The sequence below is a fragment of the Nannospalax galili genome, unplaced genomic scaffold, assembly GCF_000622305.1.
Source record: "Nannospalax galili isolate Female #2095 unplaced genomic scaffold, S.galili_v1.0 scaffold1424, whole genome shotgun sequence".
NCBI lineage: Eukaryota > Metazoa > Chordata > Mammalia > Rodentia > Spalacidae > Nannospalax > Nannospalax galili.
The window spans coordinates 164,927-181,632 of NW_008350786.1; the positions used below are offsets into that span (position 1 = coordinate 164,927).

At 43.1% G+C, this 16,706-nt stretch overlaps 1 protein-coding gene across 2 annotated transcripts in view; it reads right to left on the reverse strand.

The window, feature by feature from the left end:
• Positions 1–16,706, reverse strand: part of Usp46 (ubiquitin specific peptidase 46) — a 76,139-nt gene that overhangs the window by 48,777 nt on the left and 10,656 nt on the right. For both annotated transcript variants that reach the window (XM_008847975.3, XM_029570870.1), the window contains one exon: positions 64–144. In XM_008847975.3, coding sequence (XP_008846197.1) covers positions 64–144 — 81 coding nt within the window. The remainder of the gene's footprint in view (positions 1–63; positions 145–16,706) is intronic.

The following is a 16,706-nucleotide window of genomic DNA, read 5'->3' on the forward strand; positions in this document are numbered from 1 at the left end:
AAAAAAGGCAGCAGAGTTACATCACATACCACAAAATGTCTGATGAAAACAAGAAATACTTACATTGACCAATCCAAAGTAGTGTTCATTGATCGGAAACTGCTCTGGACCAATGTCTTTTTCCAGAGCAGAGGCATTGGTGCCCTAAAAGAAAACATAACAAAAGTTCTGTGGATGAAAACAGCTGAGAAAGTAAGATGATACCGGAGGTCACAACTAAGCCAAGCGCCACTTTATCTCCCCCGCCACATTCACACTGAAAGGTGTGGGAAGCAGTAACATGGCTGTACTTCTCACTCTGCTTATTCATTGCCTCAGCCCTCTTCTGTGTGACTTCAGTCACCTTCCATGAGGAAAGGATGTCTGAGACAGATCAGTAAATGAGCAAGTGATCGCTAAGAGCTCCTGAATAAAACATCACTGTAGACAGCTGGGGCAGCTTTTAGAAAGAGTGCATGGGAAGACAGGAACACTTTCAAAGTCAATTTCTTCATTCCGATAAGGATCTACTGCATGCCTGCTGAAGCACGCTGGTCTCTAAGTTCAGACGTTAATAAGAACAGAGAAGAAACACATGTAGACGTCTGATCTCTTGGAGGTCCCATACAAGTCTGTTAAGACAATACTCTAGTAAGTGGTGAGCACATGGAGAAAAGTAGGGGAGAAGATGAGTTAAGGATGGCAGGGATGGTGTGGATGAGGAGCACATGAGTGGTAGAGGCTGCACAGTTGTACCTTTAAGTAGAGTGTTCAGGGAAGGCCCTATTGAAAAAGCACTCTGTCCAAGGTAATGTGGATAATGGAGGGATACGATTTGGAGACTAGCAGTTCACAGACACATCAAATTGCTAAGCCTCATGACATTCCAACAGTAGGACTAACAGCCCCCGGGTCCTCCATGTGCCAGGGACTGTGTAGTTTAACCTCACAATGCTCCAAAGAATTAAGAACTCTTACAATTTTTTATTTAACAGACAAGGAACTTAAGGCTCCCGGTTGTGGAATCTGTCCTAGGTCCACAGTCAGTAGGTGGTAGAACTAGAGGCTGAACCCAGGAGGTAAGCACCATCTTATCCAAATGCTGTGCAGAGCCTCCCATTAAAAGTGATGAGGCTGTATCTGGGGCCAAGCACTGGTGAATGGTCACTGCTCCCCAAAATTTCAATGAGTCTGATAAAACTAGGAAAAGCTCACTCAAGTCAGGAAAGTACAGTCGTCCCCCAGACTATAGGGAACTGGAACTCAGCTCCCTTGTATAAATGTAGCAGTCGCTTATAACCTATGCTCATCCTCCTGTATACTTTCTGTATTTCTTAGATTACTTATAATATCTGATGCAATATAAATGCTATGCAAATTATCATTCTGTATTGTTTAAAAAATGATGAAAATGTCTAGGAGTTCAGTACAGATGCAATTTTTTCAGTATTTCTGATCTGTACTGATCTGTGGGTACAGAGCCCATGGATATAGAGGTCTTCCTCAACGGTGGGTAGGATCAGAGTCCACTGGTCACATGGTTCCTCCACATTCTTCACATTCTCACATTCTCAGAGTATCATGAAAGATACAGAAATTCAAAGATCTAGGAGACTGATAACAGAAAAAGTGAGGGGTTCTATTTGTTCGTTTTGTTTTTGAAACAGGGTCTCACTGTGTAGTCCTGGCTGACCTCAAACTCACAGAGATCTGCTTGGCTCTGCCTTTCCTGTGCTGGCATTAAAGTGTGTGCCACCACACCTGGCTTTAAGGTGTTTTTGTTTCATTTCTTTAAATTCTACTGGGGCTGGAGATGGCTCAGTGGCTAAGAGCACTTGCTGCTCCTGCAGAGGACCCAAGTACAGTTACAGTACCATATCAGGCAGCTCACAACCAATTGTAACTCCAGCACCATTACCCTTACCGTAGGCCTCTGCAAGCACCTGCACACATGTGCACAGACACTCACAAACCACATAAATAATAAAATAAATCTTAAAAGAAAATATTTGTAATGCTGTATAATCTTGGCTCATATAATAAGCCTTTCCTCCCACAGGGCAAATGGGCACGAAGCCCCAGTTGAGAACCAGTCAAAATGGCCACGTGCCACCAAGCAAACATTAAGTGCAAAACAACCAAAACCTAAGCAAAGAGAGCAGCAGAACGGCACACCCCTCCACTTATTCCCCTGATCTGTTGTTTCCATGTGCTTCCTATGTCCTTTATACTGGGTCATCATTTTAGGCTCCTTAACCTGTCTGTCATCTGAGACAGGGCTCAATGTTCATGTGTGAACAAGTCAAGAATCTTCTCTTCAGTGTTTGTGAAAGAGGGGGTCGCTGCCTTCACAATATTTTGACCCCATTTTTAAGGGTGAACTTTTGAAATAACAGATCAAATTATAGCAGGAGTTCAAGATACAGACAAAAATCACTGAAATTTGTTTTTTAATTTTTTTATTTTTTGAGAATTTCATACATGAGTATTATATTTACATCATTCCCCCCTCCCCTCTCTTCCCTCCAATTCTTCCAGTGTCCTCCCCCCCTCCCTCTCAAATTCATGACCTCTTCTTTAATTATTGTTAGATAGATAGATGATAGATAGATAGATAGATAGATAGATAGATAGATACACAAATGTACAATCTACTGAGTCCATTTAGTGTTGCTCTGATGTATATATTTATGGCTGACCACTTGGGAGTGGATAACCATCAGGAGGCTCCCTGCAGAAAACTGAATCTCCCTCTCTCAGCAGCCAGTGATTGCCTATAGCTCTTTATCAGGGGAAGGGCCCTATAAAATCTCCCCCATCCAGGTCAGCATATCAACTGGCATTGTCATTATGTAGATCTTGTTTAAGCAACCATATTGTTGAGATTTCAAGAGTGTAGTTTCCCTGTCATGCCTAGAAGACACCATCTAGCAGCAGGTGTATCCTGCCTCTTACACTCTCTTACACTCTCTCTGCCCCCTGTTTGGGGATGTTCCCTGAAGCTTAGATGTAGTGGCTGTGTTATAGATATACTGATTGGGGCTGGGCACCTCACAGTTACTTATTCTCTGCATTTTGACCAGTTGAAAAATATCACTGAAATATTTATTGAAGTTACTTCTCAATCATAAATCAATGTAAATAATGGGTATTAAATAGACTGATACCCATTTTTCAGGCAAAATTAGGATATATGGCATGGAGATCAGGATAAATGTCAGATACAAGAAATATAGCAGGTAGAGCTAGATCTCACTATATCTTTATGAAAGGAGGCAGGATACTGAAGTTAATACATTTTTGCTAGTTGTTAATGCTTAGATTATGCTCTTGCCTGTCTTAGTATTAATTTTGCCATCTGAGGAGAGAGTGGAAGTGATGAAGAGGACTTATACTAAGAATGGAGACCCTGGGGCAGTCACAGGATGCTGGGGGGACCACCACACAGCATGGAGTGGAAGGGACTTCAGTTAGCTAACCATGGAGCTAACCATGTCTTATGTGAGACCTGGCTCTTCCCTGAGGTCAACACCTCCTCACCACCCCTCAGTTCAAGCTTGTTCACTCTCATGCAGGACAGTGTGAAAGGGCGATGAGAGGAAGGTGGGCATATATACCTTTACCGTCCTATCTAACATTCCCCTTTCTGAATTCGATGGCCTTTCCTTGTAAAAACTCCTTCTCTTCTTCTCACCTCAGCTGTCTCCGAGTCCTGAAGGACTCACCTTTAAACCTTAGCTCTTTGCCATCATCCTTGGTGGTTTTGGTGCCCATGAGGATGAGCCACATGGCAGAGCCACTGGCTCACAACTTGACATCCTGTTTTTTAACTCTTTTATTCTACTCTATTTTATTCAACTCCAGTCACCCACTGTCCACCCAAGCACAGCTCTATCAGCTGTTTCTTAGTCTCCCACAATGGACACACTACACTGTACTAGAACTGGACCAGTTTCGATATGAAGAGTCACCCACAAACTAATGTGTTGAGGGCTTGGTCCCTAGCTGGTGACACTATTTTAGGAAGTTCTAGAATTTAGGAGATAGGGCCTAGCTGGAGAAAGTAGGTCATTTTGTCCTGGCTGTTTCCCATGTTCCCTTTTCTTTGCTTTCTGGCAGCCATGATATGAAGTGTTCTGCTCAACCACACCCTGCACATCACAATGCGCTGACACCGCTGAAATGGTGCCAAAATAAATAACTCCTCCCTTTATGCCATTCTTCGAAATCTTGGGCATAGCAATGCAAACATAACTACTATACTTTCTTACTCAGCTTAGGGTCTAAAGGTGACAATTTCAGTTATCCTTCCAGCCCCATTACCCCGTCCCTTGGACATACCACCTGGGAAAAAAATGAGCCCATTACAAACTAAATTCTCTACCTCTTCTGAACATCTCACCCAGACAAACATGAACTACTAGAGGGAAAGAAATGTCAAACAACCAGACTGAGTAGATTTACTGGAATTCACCCAATTCCAGTGGTCTTCAGGACATCCCACATTCCAACACTGCTCTAGTACAGTCCTCCTCGCACCATGATAACTGTTGCCACTTTCCTTGAGCCCCTAAAGCATGAGCATCCCCTTCACCCTTCTCACTTGACCTCTCTGGTTTAATAGAAAAAAGAAACAAACAAGCAAACAAGGACTTCCTTAACTGGCTACTCACAAGCATAGGGACCAACCTCTCTCTTGTACATAAAGGAGATGCCTCTATGATTTAAGCCACACTCCTCAGGTCCATCTCCTCATAAGTTCAACTTCCTTCAGCATCTCCCACACCTCACACGCTCCCACGTATGTCTCCCCACAGTCATCACATGGTTCTTACTTTACCTTCACAACTTAACTTCTTGAACAATTGTCTCTGCTGAAACAAGATGAATCAGAGGCTTTCTAAGATGGGTGAAGAAAGGGGAGGTGGAGGAGGGTAAAGCTGTGTGGTTGAAGCTGAGCAGTGTGGGGAGGCTCACGGTACTATTCTGTTTGTATCTTTACACTTACAGTCAGTCATGTATCTCTTAAACACGAGGACACATGCTGAATAACATGTCATTAGGTCACTTTGTCATTAATGGACATCACAGGGAATGCACACACCAGCCTACACACCTACCAGCCTGCCAGCTACCCAGGCTGTATGTAATGTAAGTGTATATATGTACATATATATACAAGAGCTTATTGTTTCTTGGGGCGTGATGAAGAAAACAGAGAAAATTATGTGATTAAGAAGCCATATTAAAGGGGGACTGAAGAGATGCTCAGTAGTTAAGAGCACTTGCTGCTCTTGCAGAGAATCAGGGTTCAGTTCCTAGTACCCACATGGTAGCTCACAACCATCTATAACTATAGTTCCCATGACTTAATGTCCTCTTCTGATCTCCAAGGGCTCCTGCATGCACATGGAACACATAAATTCATGAAAGAACACATACATATGCATTAAAACAAAAGGTAAGCTGGGTGTGGTAGTGCATACTGTTAATCCCAACACTCAGGAGGCAGAGGCAGGCAAATCTCTGTGAATTCAAGGCCAGCCTGGTCTACATAGCAAATTCCAGGCCAGCTGAGGCTACAAGAAAACCCAGTGCCAAAAAGACCAAGGCAAAAAAAAAGATAAATCAATCAACATAAGCCAGGTGTGATGGCATGAACATTTAACCCCAGCACTAAGGAGGCAGACAGGCAGATCTCTGTGAGTTCAAGACCAACCTGGCCTCCTTAGCAAAGTTTCAGGCCAGCCAGGGCTACATAGTAACACCCTGTTTTTAAAATAAAAAAGACATATAATAAGACACACAAATGAGCCTTATGAGGCTTCTTCTGGCACAGTACACTGCTTTACAGAACTTTATAAGGAGGAGGACATCCTAAAACAGCCAAGAGCATAGTGAAGTAAATACCTAAAGCAGTTGTGTAGTTATTTATTATCATTACCAAACCTCCCATGCCCTGTATAATGGCACGGGCCATACACTCATACAACTGGCAGTAGATCTGTTGCGGCAGCATCACCACACACCTGAGGAATAGGTCACACTGTCATGTTATAACAACTATGACATCACTAGGTGGTATATAAGAGTTTCCTATGAATTGAAACATTCCAGGAGGGAGTGGGGAGGCTCATGAGACACCGAGATAAACAAACTAAATGCATATCTGGGAAAGCTGAAACTTGCAAGATTCATGGCTCCTTCCAGTAAACAACTGCTGGGGGAGGACATGCTGACCAGCCCAGCCAGCTGCTGAGAGGAAGAGATCCTCTACCCTGAAAAGCTGTCTGCAATTTATGCAGAGAGCTCAAGGGTTGCAGGGTCCACCAGTCCTTACAAATGAACTTTTAGGTGATACAGGTACTTTGTGGTCAACCCTGTTCCTGTAAGTATCCCTTCACCAATTTTCCTGTTAGTACTCCAATAAAAACTTATCAGTTCACTGAGTTAGACTCTGGTATAATCGTTACTTTGGTCGGCCCTTGGTTCTCTCTCTGGTGTGAGTAGACACATGTGTGTATGTGTCACACCTCCCCAGGAAAAGTCTCTCACATAACACTAGGTGGTAAGAATTTTTCAGCTCCATTATAATCTTGAGATCATTGTGGTGTATGTGATCTGTCAGTGACCAAAACATTATTTAGTGGCATATGACTCTGTGTGTGTGTGTGTGTGTGTGTGTGTGTGTGTGTGTGTAGACTAACAGTCCACCAAAGATATCCTTGTCCTAATTTCCCAAACCAGTGGATCCATTACCTCACGTGGCAAAGGAAAATTGAGACGGTATTAATTCATGATCTGCTGGCCTAGTAGTGTAAAATTTGCCCTGAATTCATGAAGTATCCAGTGGGCTAAGCATGCTAACAATGGGCCTTCAAATGCCAGGCGTGGTGGTGTGTATCTTTAATCCCAGGCCTTGGGAGGCAGAGGCTGGTGGACCTCTGCAAGATCAAGGTCACCCTGGTTCTTATTGTGACTTGCAGGCAGGCCGTGACTAGGGAGACCCTGTCAAAAAACAATCAACAACAACAAAAACTGGCCTTCAAAGTGGGAACAGAGGCAGGGCAGAGTAAAGTGATGCTGTGAGACAACTTCAGGAGCTCTGAAGACAGAGGAAGGGACAGAGCCAAGGCTGAGACCTATTCTAGGTTTCAGAACTATAAGATAGTAAATGTGGAGCTGGTAAGATGGCTCGGCAGACAAAGTACTTGCTGCACAAGTCTGGAGACCTGAGTTTGAGCCCCAGGATCCACATAAAAATGGATGGAGATGAACAACTCCACAAAAGTTGTCCTCTGACCTCCACGCATGCACTGTGGCACATAAGCACCTACCCCTACATATATCACGCACGCACCACAGATAAATAAGTAATAATAATTTTAACCTGTTAAAAAGATGATAAATATGAATTGCTTAAGCAAGTAAGATGATAGAACTGGATAGAGCAGCATAGGAAACTAACGCTGTATGTTTAAGGTTTCCCACCCATAGACTTCTCTCTACTTCCTCACTTCCATATCTCCCCTCCAAAGAGCTAGGGTTGAGGATGTAGCTCAGAAGCAGAACACATCTAACATCAGCAAGCCACCTGGATTCAATCCCCAGGACCCCCCAAAAAATCCCCATCTAGATTTCACCCCCACCTCACCCCTGAGGACCTCCAAACACTGTAGGCTCCATGGGACAACTGGCTTTTCCCAGGGTGGCCTGAGGTCTCCCTCCCTCTCTGTGTGTCCCTCTCTCCAGGGTCCAGGCAGTAGCCACTGCATAGCTTCAGTCAGTAGCTGCAAGCCAACCATTTCTAACTCTGTCTGCATCCTGAGCGCCACACTGCACAAATGCAGGCATTCCCACTTGCCTGCCCTTAGGTCTTCAACATCCATCTTCCTAATGGGATTCCTCAGTCCTCTGGTGCTTCCCAGCTTAGTAAATGTCCCCCTCTGGTCAGAGCCTCAGGCACATCCATCACTGAGCTCTGTCAGCTGGCTGTCCTGAATCTCCCCACTCCATGCTCTTGTCTCACTCTGCTGCAGCTAGGTCAGGCAGGGTGTCTCATCTGAGTCACATCAGCTCCAACATGGCTTCCACTGCTCTCCTCAGCCACTCCTGGCCCCACTATAGAGATTGTGGTAGAAGTGCTCTTTTTAAAAATCTGCTTTGGAACCCCCCAGTGGCTTTCACTGGTGTTCGCAAGCTCCTCAGGGAAGTCTTCATGGGATTCTTACATATCTTCTGTAAAATCAGTGGCTGGCAGAATGACACCCCTCCCCAGCTGTCCATGTTTCATCCCTGAACCCTTCACAATGTTATCTTGCATGGCAAAAGGAATCCTGCAGATATGATTAAACTAAAGCCCTTGACTTAGGAAATTTTTCCTGGATTCTCTGGATGGGCTCAGCCAGAATCCCCATGGCACAGGAGGGTCAGAGTGGGTGAGAGGAGATGATGGTGGGAACAGAGTTCAGAGAGACTGAAAATGCTATACTGCTGGTCCTATAGACAGAAGGACCCATAAGCCAAGGAACACTGACAGCACACAGAAATCCCAAAGGCCAGGAAGCAGATTCACTCTAGAAATTTGAAAGGGTAAGCAACCTGATCACACCCTCTTACAGCTTCTAACCTCCAGAACTGTAAGATAAGGCTGTATCATTTTTTTTAATTTTTTATTTATTATTTTTATTTTATGTGTATGAGTATATTGCCTGCATGTAGGTAAGTGCAACTGTGTCGTGCAATGCCCACGGAGGACAGAAGAGGCTGTTGGATCCCCTGGAACTGGAGTTACGGACAGTTGTTAGCTGCCATGTGGGTGCTGGGATTCGAACCTGGGTCTTCTGCAAGAACAGTCAGTGTTCTTAACCACTGAGCCATCTCTCCAGCCCCAAGGCTGTATCTTTTTAAGCTACTAAGTTTATCACGTGTGTGTGGACACATGTGGGAGCACACGTGTGCATACATGGATATGTGCATGGGTGTGGGTGTGAGTGTAGTGTATGTATGTGTGTGTGTTCAAGTGCATATGCCTCTATGCATGCATGTAGAAACGAGAGGACATTGAGCGTCCTGCTCTATCCCCTTGAAGCAAAGTCTTTCACTGAACCTGGAGATAAGCTGGCAACTTAGCCCCAGAAATCCTCCTGTCTCTGCCCTAAACAACATTAGAGTTACAGGTAAAGGTGGCCATACTTGTCTTTTTATGTGGATGCTGGGATCTGAACTCGGGTCCTCATGCTTGCACAAAAAGCACTCTTGCCCACTAAGTCATCTCTTTAGCCCCTAGGGTTATTTTTTTTTTTTTTTTTATAGCAGGAAGAAGAAACCAGTATACCTTCTCTCCAGTCTTCTTTCCACTCATGGCATCCTGGGTGTCTCCCTCACATATGAAAAATTACTGTTTATATAATCATTAACATATGCTCTATCCCCTAAACTATATACCTCATAGGAACAAAGACCACCAAACTATCCCAATACTACATCTTCGATGATGAGCACATTGTAGACCCATAGTAGCTGCAGGCTAGATGAATGGGTAGGTGGATAGGCACAGACAGGCATGATTAGGGATGTCAGCGTAATAACTATGTGCATGATAATTTGGACACAGGTGTGTATATTCTCTCTATGTACTGTTCAATTAGGCATGAGTGGCACCCTCCACCACTTCCCTATTTTCCCATTCCCTCTAGACACACAGGAATTGGTTCCCATGGATACAGAATGTCACAGATATTGACATTTGGAACTAAATTCTTGCTTCACATGTTAGCATTTTCCTTTGGTAACAAGAATCTTTGTATATTTTTAGCAGATTTTGGAGTTAAATATATTAACTGTAAATGTATGTATGATAAAGTGACATAGACATGGTGACTGTGTCATGACATGATGATAGTAATGATGTAATGACATCATGTATCATGACATGATGATAGTAATGATGATGAGTGCTTAAAAGACTAATTAGGCAATCAATAAGAATCAAAAATTTTAATGGCCATGTCCTTCAGCCCTACAACTCTAATTTATTGTATAGATATACTCATGCAAGTGAATACAGAGACTATAACAAAGACCCAAATTACATGTGTGACTTCAACAAGAGAGAAATTCCCTTGTCTCTTTTATATGAATTTCCAAGACACTGCAGTACAGGTCTGATGCAACAGCTCTGCAGTGCTGGGAACACATGATCTTCCTATCTTGTTCTGTTGTAAGCAAATCAGCTTCTAGCTTTGGAACCAAGATGACTACTCCAGCTTCTGCCACCAAATAACAACCTTCAGAGGAAAGTGGGGAAAATGGAGGGTCATCTCCTTCCCTTGCATAGATGCTCCTAATAGCTACAAACATTGCTTTTACTTATAAACCCCCTTCCAGAATGTTGTTTAGTCACATGGCCACATAGCTGCAAGGGAACCTGGTAAAGATAGCCATTGCCTAAGCAGTCATGACCTGTTAAAATTTCTCTTACAATAGAGATGAAAAGTAGATATTGAGGGGATAATCAGTAGACAATGTCTCAGATGGTCTTTGTAGAAAGGGTTGTAACAGAAAAAATTAGAAGTACCTTAAGCTGGTTCAATTATTATGCTAATCTGCAGACATGGTGGTACATGCCTTTAATCCCAGCACTCAGGAGACAGAGACAGGTGGATCTCTGTGAGATCAAAGCTAGCCTGGTCTATATAACAAGTTCCAGACCAGCTGGAGCTACAGGAAAATCCTGCCTAAAAAAAAAAAAGAAAGAAAAAAGAAAAACCAAAAACAAAAATTATGAAAAATTATGATAATCTCTGTAACAGACTCCCATATAGGTACTTTTATGGTTCTGGGGATTAAACACAGGGCCTCATGCATGCAAGACAGCGCTCTATCAACTGAGTTTTATCTCACTCTCTATGTAGGTAATTTTTAAAGTAAAGTTGCTTTCTAGGTACTTCTATGTTAAACTGTCCAAGATACAGTGATAGGTAAAACATGGTATTATAACTATGCATACAGGACAACACTGAAAATGTCATTCATTCAATCAACATACAGCCATCCCTGTTTCACATCTGCTACATGCCCCACAGCCTTCCATATCTGAGGAACACAAGGTGAACAAGCACACTAGGCCACTGCATTCAATACCTGCATTTCACCAGAGATTCCTAGAACACTTGAGAAATTACTTGCTTCGGTTTGGGCATTTCTCTGTTTTATGTGCTATGAGGGGTTTTCTTGAGACAGGCTCACCCTATGTTGCCTAGGCTGAATTCCAACTCCTGGGTTCATGTGATCCTCCTGCCTCAGCCCCCTGAATAGTTGGAACTACAGGCACATACACCACAGTGCCAGGCTAACACTTGAGAAATTATTATCAATAATACTGTCAAAGTAGGATTGGGAGATGAGGAGGTCACAAACCACAAAAGGGACTTTACCTCTTCAACTCTGAACTTTTTACTATGAACATGTATTACTTTTACAATAAAATTCAATAAGCCATAAAAGTTTAGTAAGCTAATATTCTATAAACTATGGCCAGTAAACACATAAGGGCTGCCTTCTTTCTCTTGCCAGTATTTATTATTTGGTTTCTGTCACTTCACCTGTCTTTGGAGATCTGAGGTCATGTTGCTGATATCCTGCCTACTCCAAAGGGCAGCAGAGAGAATGAAGTGAACCAGTAAAGGTTATCAGTGCTATATAAATTGTGAACTGCATTACAAACCCAAAGCCTGCCCTCCTACTGTGAGCACCCAGCATAATGGCACAAAGGCAACCAGAGGCTCTGAAAAACGTAAGTGTTAAGTGACCAGATGCTGAACAAAGAACCTGTCTTTAGGGGTAAATCACAGGGTCTCGAAGCATAAGAAACAAAGTTCTCGTTTCAGTAAAAGAAAGTGGTAACCTTTTGAAAAACAATACAGTGAACTTTATTAAAAATAGAATCTGAGCTGGGACGAGTTCCAACAAGACTATAATGTTAGCTTTTCAAAGCACCTCTGGAAGCAATTCTATGACTGCCAAGGGTACTTCCAACACACACAACAAACAACAACGCTCAGGAAGGATGAATCATAAATGCATAGGATGGTATAGAAAGGAATTTCTTTTTAAAACAATTTTTAGAACAATTTATAAGGAAAACAAGCTAGAATTCCTCCCTGGGGTTGGGGGGATGGAGAAAATTCTTGCCTGTGAGAAAGAAATAATTAGAACAATCACATGGTAAGATCCATAAGAAACAGTGAGAATACTCTCACCATACAGGGAAGCTGAAAACAAAATCCCTCAGGCCAGGAGGGGTCCTTGGAGTTCAGCTAGACCATGCCTCAGGGACCAACACCCAGAGAAATAACTGTTCTCCCTCTAGTTACCGGAGGTGGCTCATTTATCTGCATCCCAGGACATGCCATCTCTCTTTCAAATGTATACAAAGTAGAAAGGGGACACAGGGAAGGCCAAAGAAAGTGTGTAGGGACTACATTTAAGTACTTAGAGAAAAAAGCATTTTTATAGGGCTCGAGTTAAAACAGATGTCAGAGGGCTGGAGACATGGCTCAAAGGTTAAGAGCACTGGCTGCTCTTGCAGAGGACCCTGGGTTCAATTCCCAGCACCCACATGGTGGCTAACAACCATCCATAACTCCAGTTCCAGGGGATTTGATGCCTTCTTCTGACCTCCATGGGCAGTGCATGACACAGGTACACATACACACATGGCAATACACTCGTACACATAAAATAAAAATAGTAAATAAAATTTTAAAAAATAATAGATGATTTCATTTAACAGCTATACACAGAAGCCCTGTGTCCACTCCTGAAGAAGCAGACCCCAGGACACCTGACCACTTGGTGGCACAATGTCATCCCAGGAAGCAACACCTGCTTTGGATGGCAAAATGTGGTCAAAGACAGTAGAATAAAGTTCTCACACAGAGGTGAACTTCAAGAGCCCAACAGAGATGGCAAAGCCTGGGTCTGTTTTCTAGGTGAAGATAGAGAATGAAAGTCACCCAATCACTGATCTCGGTGAGCTGGAAGCAAGGACCTCAGTCCAAATCCAATGTCCCAAGATCCCACCTCATGGATGGTGCCCCTTCAGCTGGCTTTACCCACATGTTCTCTTCTTTTTAAAACTTTTTTGTGTATATGAATGTTTTGCTGCATATATTTAAGTATACAATGTGAGTGCAGTCCCTGCAGAGGCCAGAAGAGAGCAATGGATCTCCTGGAACTGGAGTTAAAGATGGTTGTTGGCTGCCATGTGGGTGCTGGGAACTGAACCCAGTTCCTCTAAAAGAGCAGCTAGTGCACTTAACCACTGCGCCATCTCTCCCACCCCTCACCTGTTCTCCTCTTGACTTTCCAGAAAGGTAGTGGTAGGGCATGGGATCCTGACAAGGCCCCAGGCTAGAAGCCAGCTCGGCAAATTTTACTACAGAATCATCTCATCCTCCCACCTCCCCACTCTCTATTTCCCTCTCTGAGAGCAAGGTCTTCAGTTAAAATCATGAGACCAGTGATCTTCCTCCCAGCATGGGAGAACAGAGTCACCATGTCTGAGTTTGAGCTGCCTCCTGCCTATAGGATCAGTGTGGCACCATCAGAGATATTTTACTCTAATGTAAAGAAAACACTGGCAAAGTTCTGACTATAAAAGAACAAAATTCTGTGCCCCCTCCTGTATTCCAAAGAGGGTGGTGATGGGAAAGAGAGATGAGTAAAGAGTGCTTTAAAATGTTACTCAAAAGCATTACCACCTGCCAGGAGCCAAGTTCAGAAAGTGCAAACCATGTATCTCTATCAGGCAGACAGAGCAATTTTGTATCTGTCAGGCTGAGTCATAAAAAATTGAGGTTCTGTTTTATTTATATTTGGGTTTTTACTCCATTTTGCTAGTGATTTTTTTATTGTATTTTACAAAAAAAAAAAAAATGGTCTGTGACAGATTGAAAATAAAAGTAAAGCGGGTTCTTCCCTACAGATTCTGAAAATAATTACCAACAGAAAAACATTGAAGTAGGATTGAGATTATTCTCCTAAACATGTGAATAGCTAGCTGTTCAAGCATGCTTCTAAGAGGAAATGCAAACTAAGAACATACCAAGGACTTGCCCATATCTGGAGAAGATCAGGAGGTTTCTGCATGATACTGGCTTTGGAAAGACTACAGTCAATACATTTGGTAAAATCCCTCGAAGTTACCAATCCAAAACCATTTCTAGGAAGTCAGTCAACAGATAAACTCCCCCATGGACAACACAATATATGAACAAAGTGGGCCCTTATAGCCCTGTTGGTAAAAATTAAGATTGGAAAACTACCTACCTATCCTGCTAGTTGGTGTGGACTTGGCTAAGGGAATTCAGTATGTTTCAAGCAACTGAATACCCTGCGGCCATGAAAAAGGAATGAGGGTGCTCTTTACAGATTCCACGGCCAGGATACAAAAACAAGAGGCAGATTGGGACAGATCTGTATATACTACATAGACTATGTCTTTTAAAACCAGGAGCAAAGTATAAACATATTTGCCTATATCTACATAGGATGCCTCAAATGAAGGCACAAAAACTACAAATATTGATAGACGTCAAGGGCAGGAATTAGAGGATGCACCTATTTTCAATATTCCTTTTACACAGTTGAAATTGCTGCCACCTGAGTACAAATCACCTGTTCAAATGTTTTATTGAAAAAAACTTAAAGAAACTGAGCTTAGTACCACATGTATTCTCCAGTTAGGAACGCCTAACTGTGTATACCAAATAATGCAAAAGGGGCAGCGAAAGTCCATTAGACAGATAAGCACCATATGCCCTCATTATCAGGAAAGAGAAAAACACTACATCCTAACTGATGATTACAAAGCTTGGCCACACACCATTGGCCTGGGTGTCTCAAAGGCATTTCAGTCTGAAATTACAGCTCCTTCCTCCTTTTGTCCTCCCTGACCAGATAGCACTGCTAGCTTACAACAGGCTCATCTTTGCACCACCACACCACTCCCAGCAGGAAAGGTTCTTACAGTGTGGCCCCAGACAGGTCAAAGCCACCCACCAGGCTAATTAGAAAGCCACTGGAGCCTGAGAGTTTGGATGCCTAGCTAAGGGCTCTGCCAACTCCACTGTTTGGAAGCTAGCAGTCTCAAAATGTCTAGGTACCACATGAAGCACTAGACATGACTAATTCTATCTGAGTCTTACAGTGGCCCAGGGAGGTAAGATCACTCTTCACCTGGACAATATGGATGAGAAGGGAGTTTGTAAAAGGTGGGAACACAAAGCTCACACCCAGCCAACAGCATGGAGAAACTTCAGCCAGACCTCAGTCACCTGCTATCTGCTGCCAGGAAGCTCTCTAATCTGAATGAGACTCTGCAAAGCAGTTTGTAGAATGATGCTTCACCAGCCCACAGCCTGAGTCACTAGAAAGAATGCTTTAGGAGAGTCAATACCTCTCAAATGATAGACCATGAATCCTGGGGGTAGCAGGGAGGGTAATCTTGGGGGACACAAAGAGGAACATTTTAACACTAATATTCAGATTTTTGATATGTTCTAGAAAAGCACAAATCTAGCTCATCTAACCCATTTATCATAGAAGAAATTAAGTTGAAATGAAGGGAAGAGTGTTAAGGAAAAGTATTAGATAAGTTCTGGTGAAAGCTAACATTGAAAGTCACTGATCTAAGGATTGGGTCTCCTTTCCATCATTTTTCTCTTTCCTCTTGAGAAAGAAAAGTTGCAAATAGAAAGTGTCCTGCCCCCAGCATACAACACACATGGTTCTGAATTTCACAGTACCTTAATTTTTTATTGCATTTATTTATGGGGTAGGAGTGAGGGTAGAGATCAGAGGACAACTTGCAGGAGTCAATCATCTCCTTCCACCATGTGGATCCTGGGGAATAAATTCAGGTAATCAGGCTTGGTGGCAAGTACCTGCCGATCCATCTCACCAGACCCTGTATTTTTTATTTTTTTTCTCCCTGCCACATGGCCTCTCCAAGTAGGGGTTCCCATTCATCAAGCACCCTGAAGCCTTGAATTTAAATGGCAATGACCTCTGGTAGCGTACTCTCAGGGTGTCCCCCAGGTCTAGTTTGTCCTGAATAGCTCAGATTCCATGCACAGTGGATCACCTGAGGCCCTGCAATCATCTTCTCACTTTCAGAAGTCTGACTTGGGAAATAAATTATGACAGTCTCCCTACCATCTTGTCACCTGCTACAATGCAAAGCTGATTAGGAGACAGCTGTGGGCTACTCTCTGTTTCTCTGACAACACAGTAAGAGAGAGGAAGCTCCCCTTCACCTCTACAGTACCCACAGTTAGAACCTGAGGAAGGGGTGGATTTTGCCTCTGCCTGCCCAGTGCCACTTTTCTCAAAGCCACCAAAGACAGCAGGTCAAAGGAATGCAGAGGTTTCTTGGATGCTGCGATACTAAGAGCTTTATGCTTTCAGCAAATTGAGGGAAGATACTAATTCACTACAAGAGTGAGATAATTATAAACAGCAAATGCACCAGGCCATCACAGCTCACCACAGGCTTCCAAGGCAGGAGCTCCTATGATGCCCCTAAGAGAGCCGTGGAGGGTGCTTAGTTGCTGTTTTTGCTGTAAAGGAATGAAGAAATAGACTCTGGAATTCACCAAGCAGGATTCCAATAACTTGTCCACCTTACAATTACATGGAAGAAAGTCATTATTTTGCTTTCT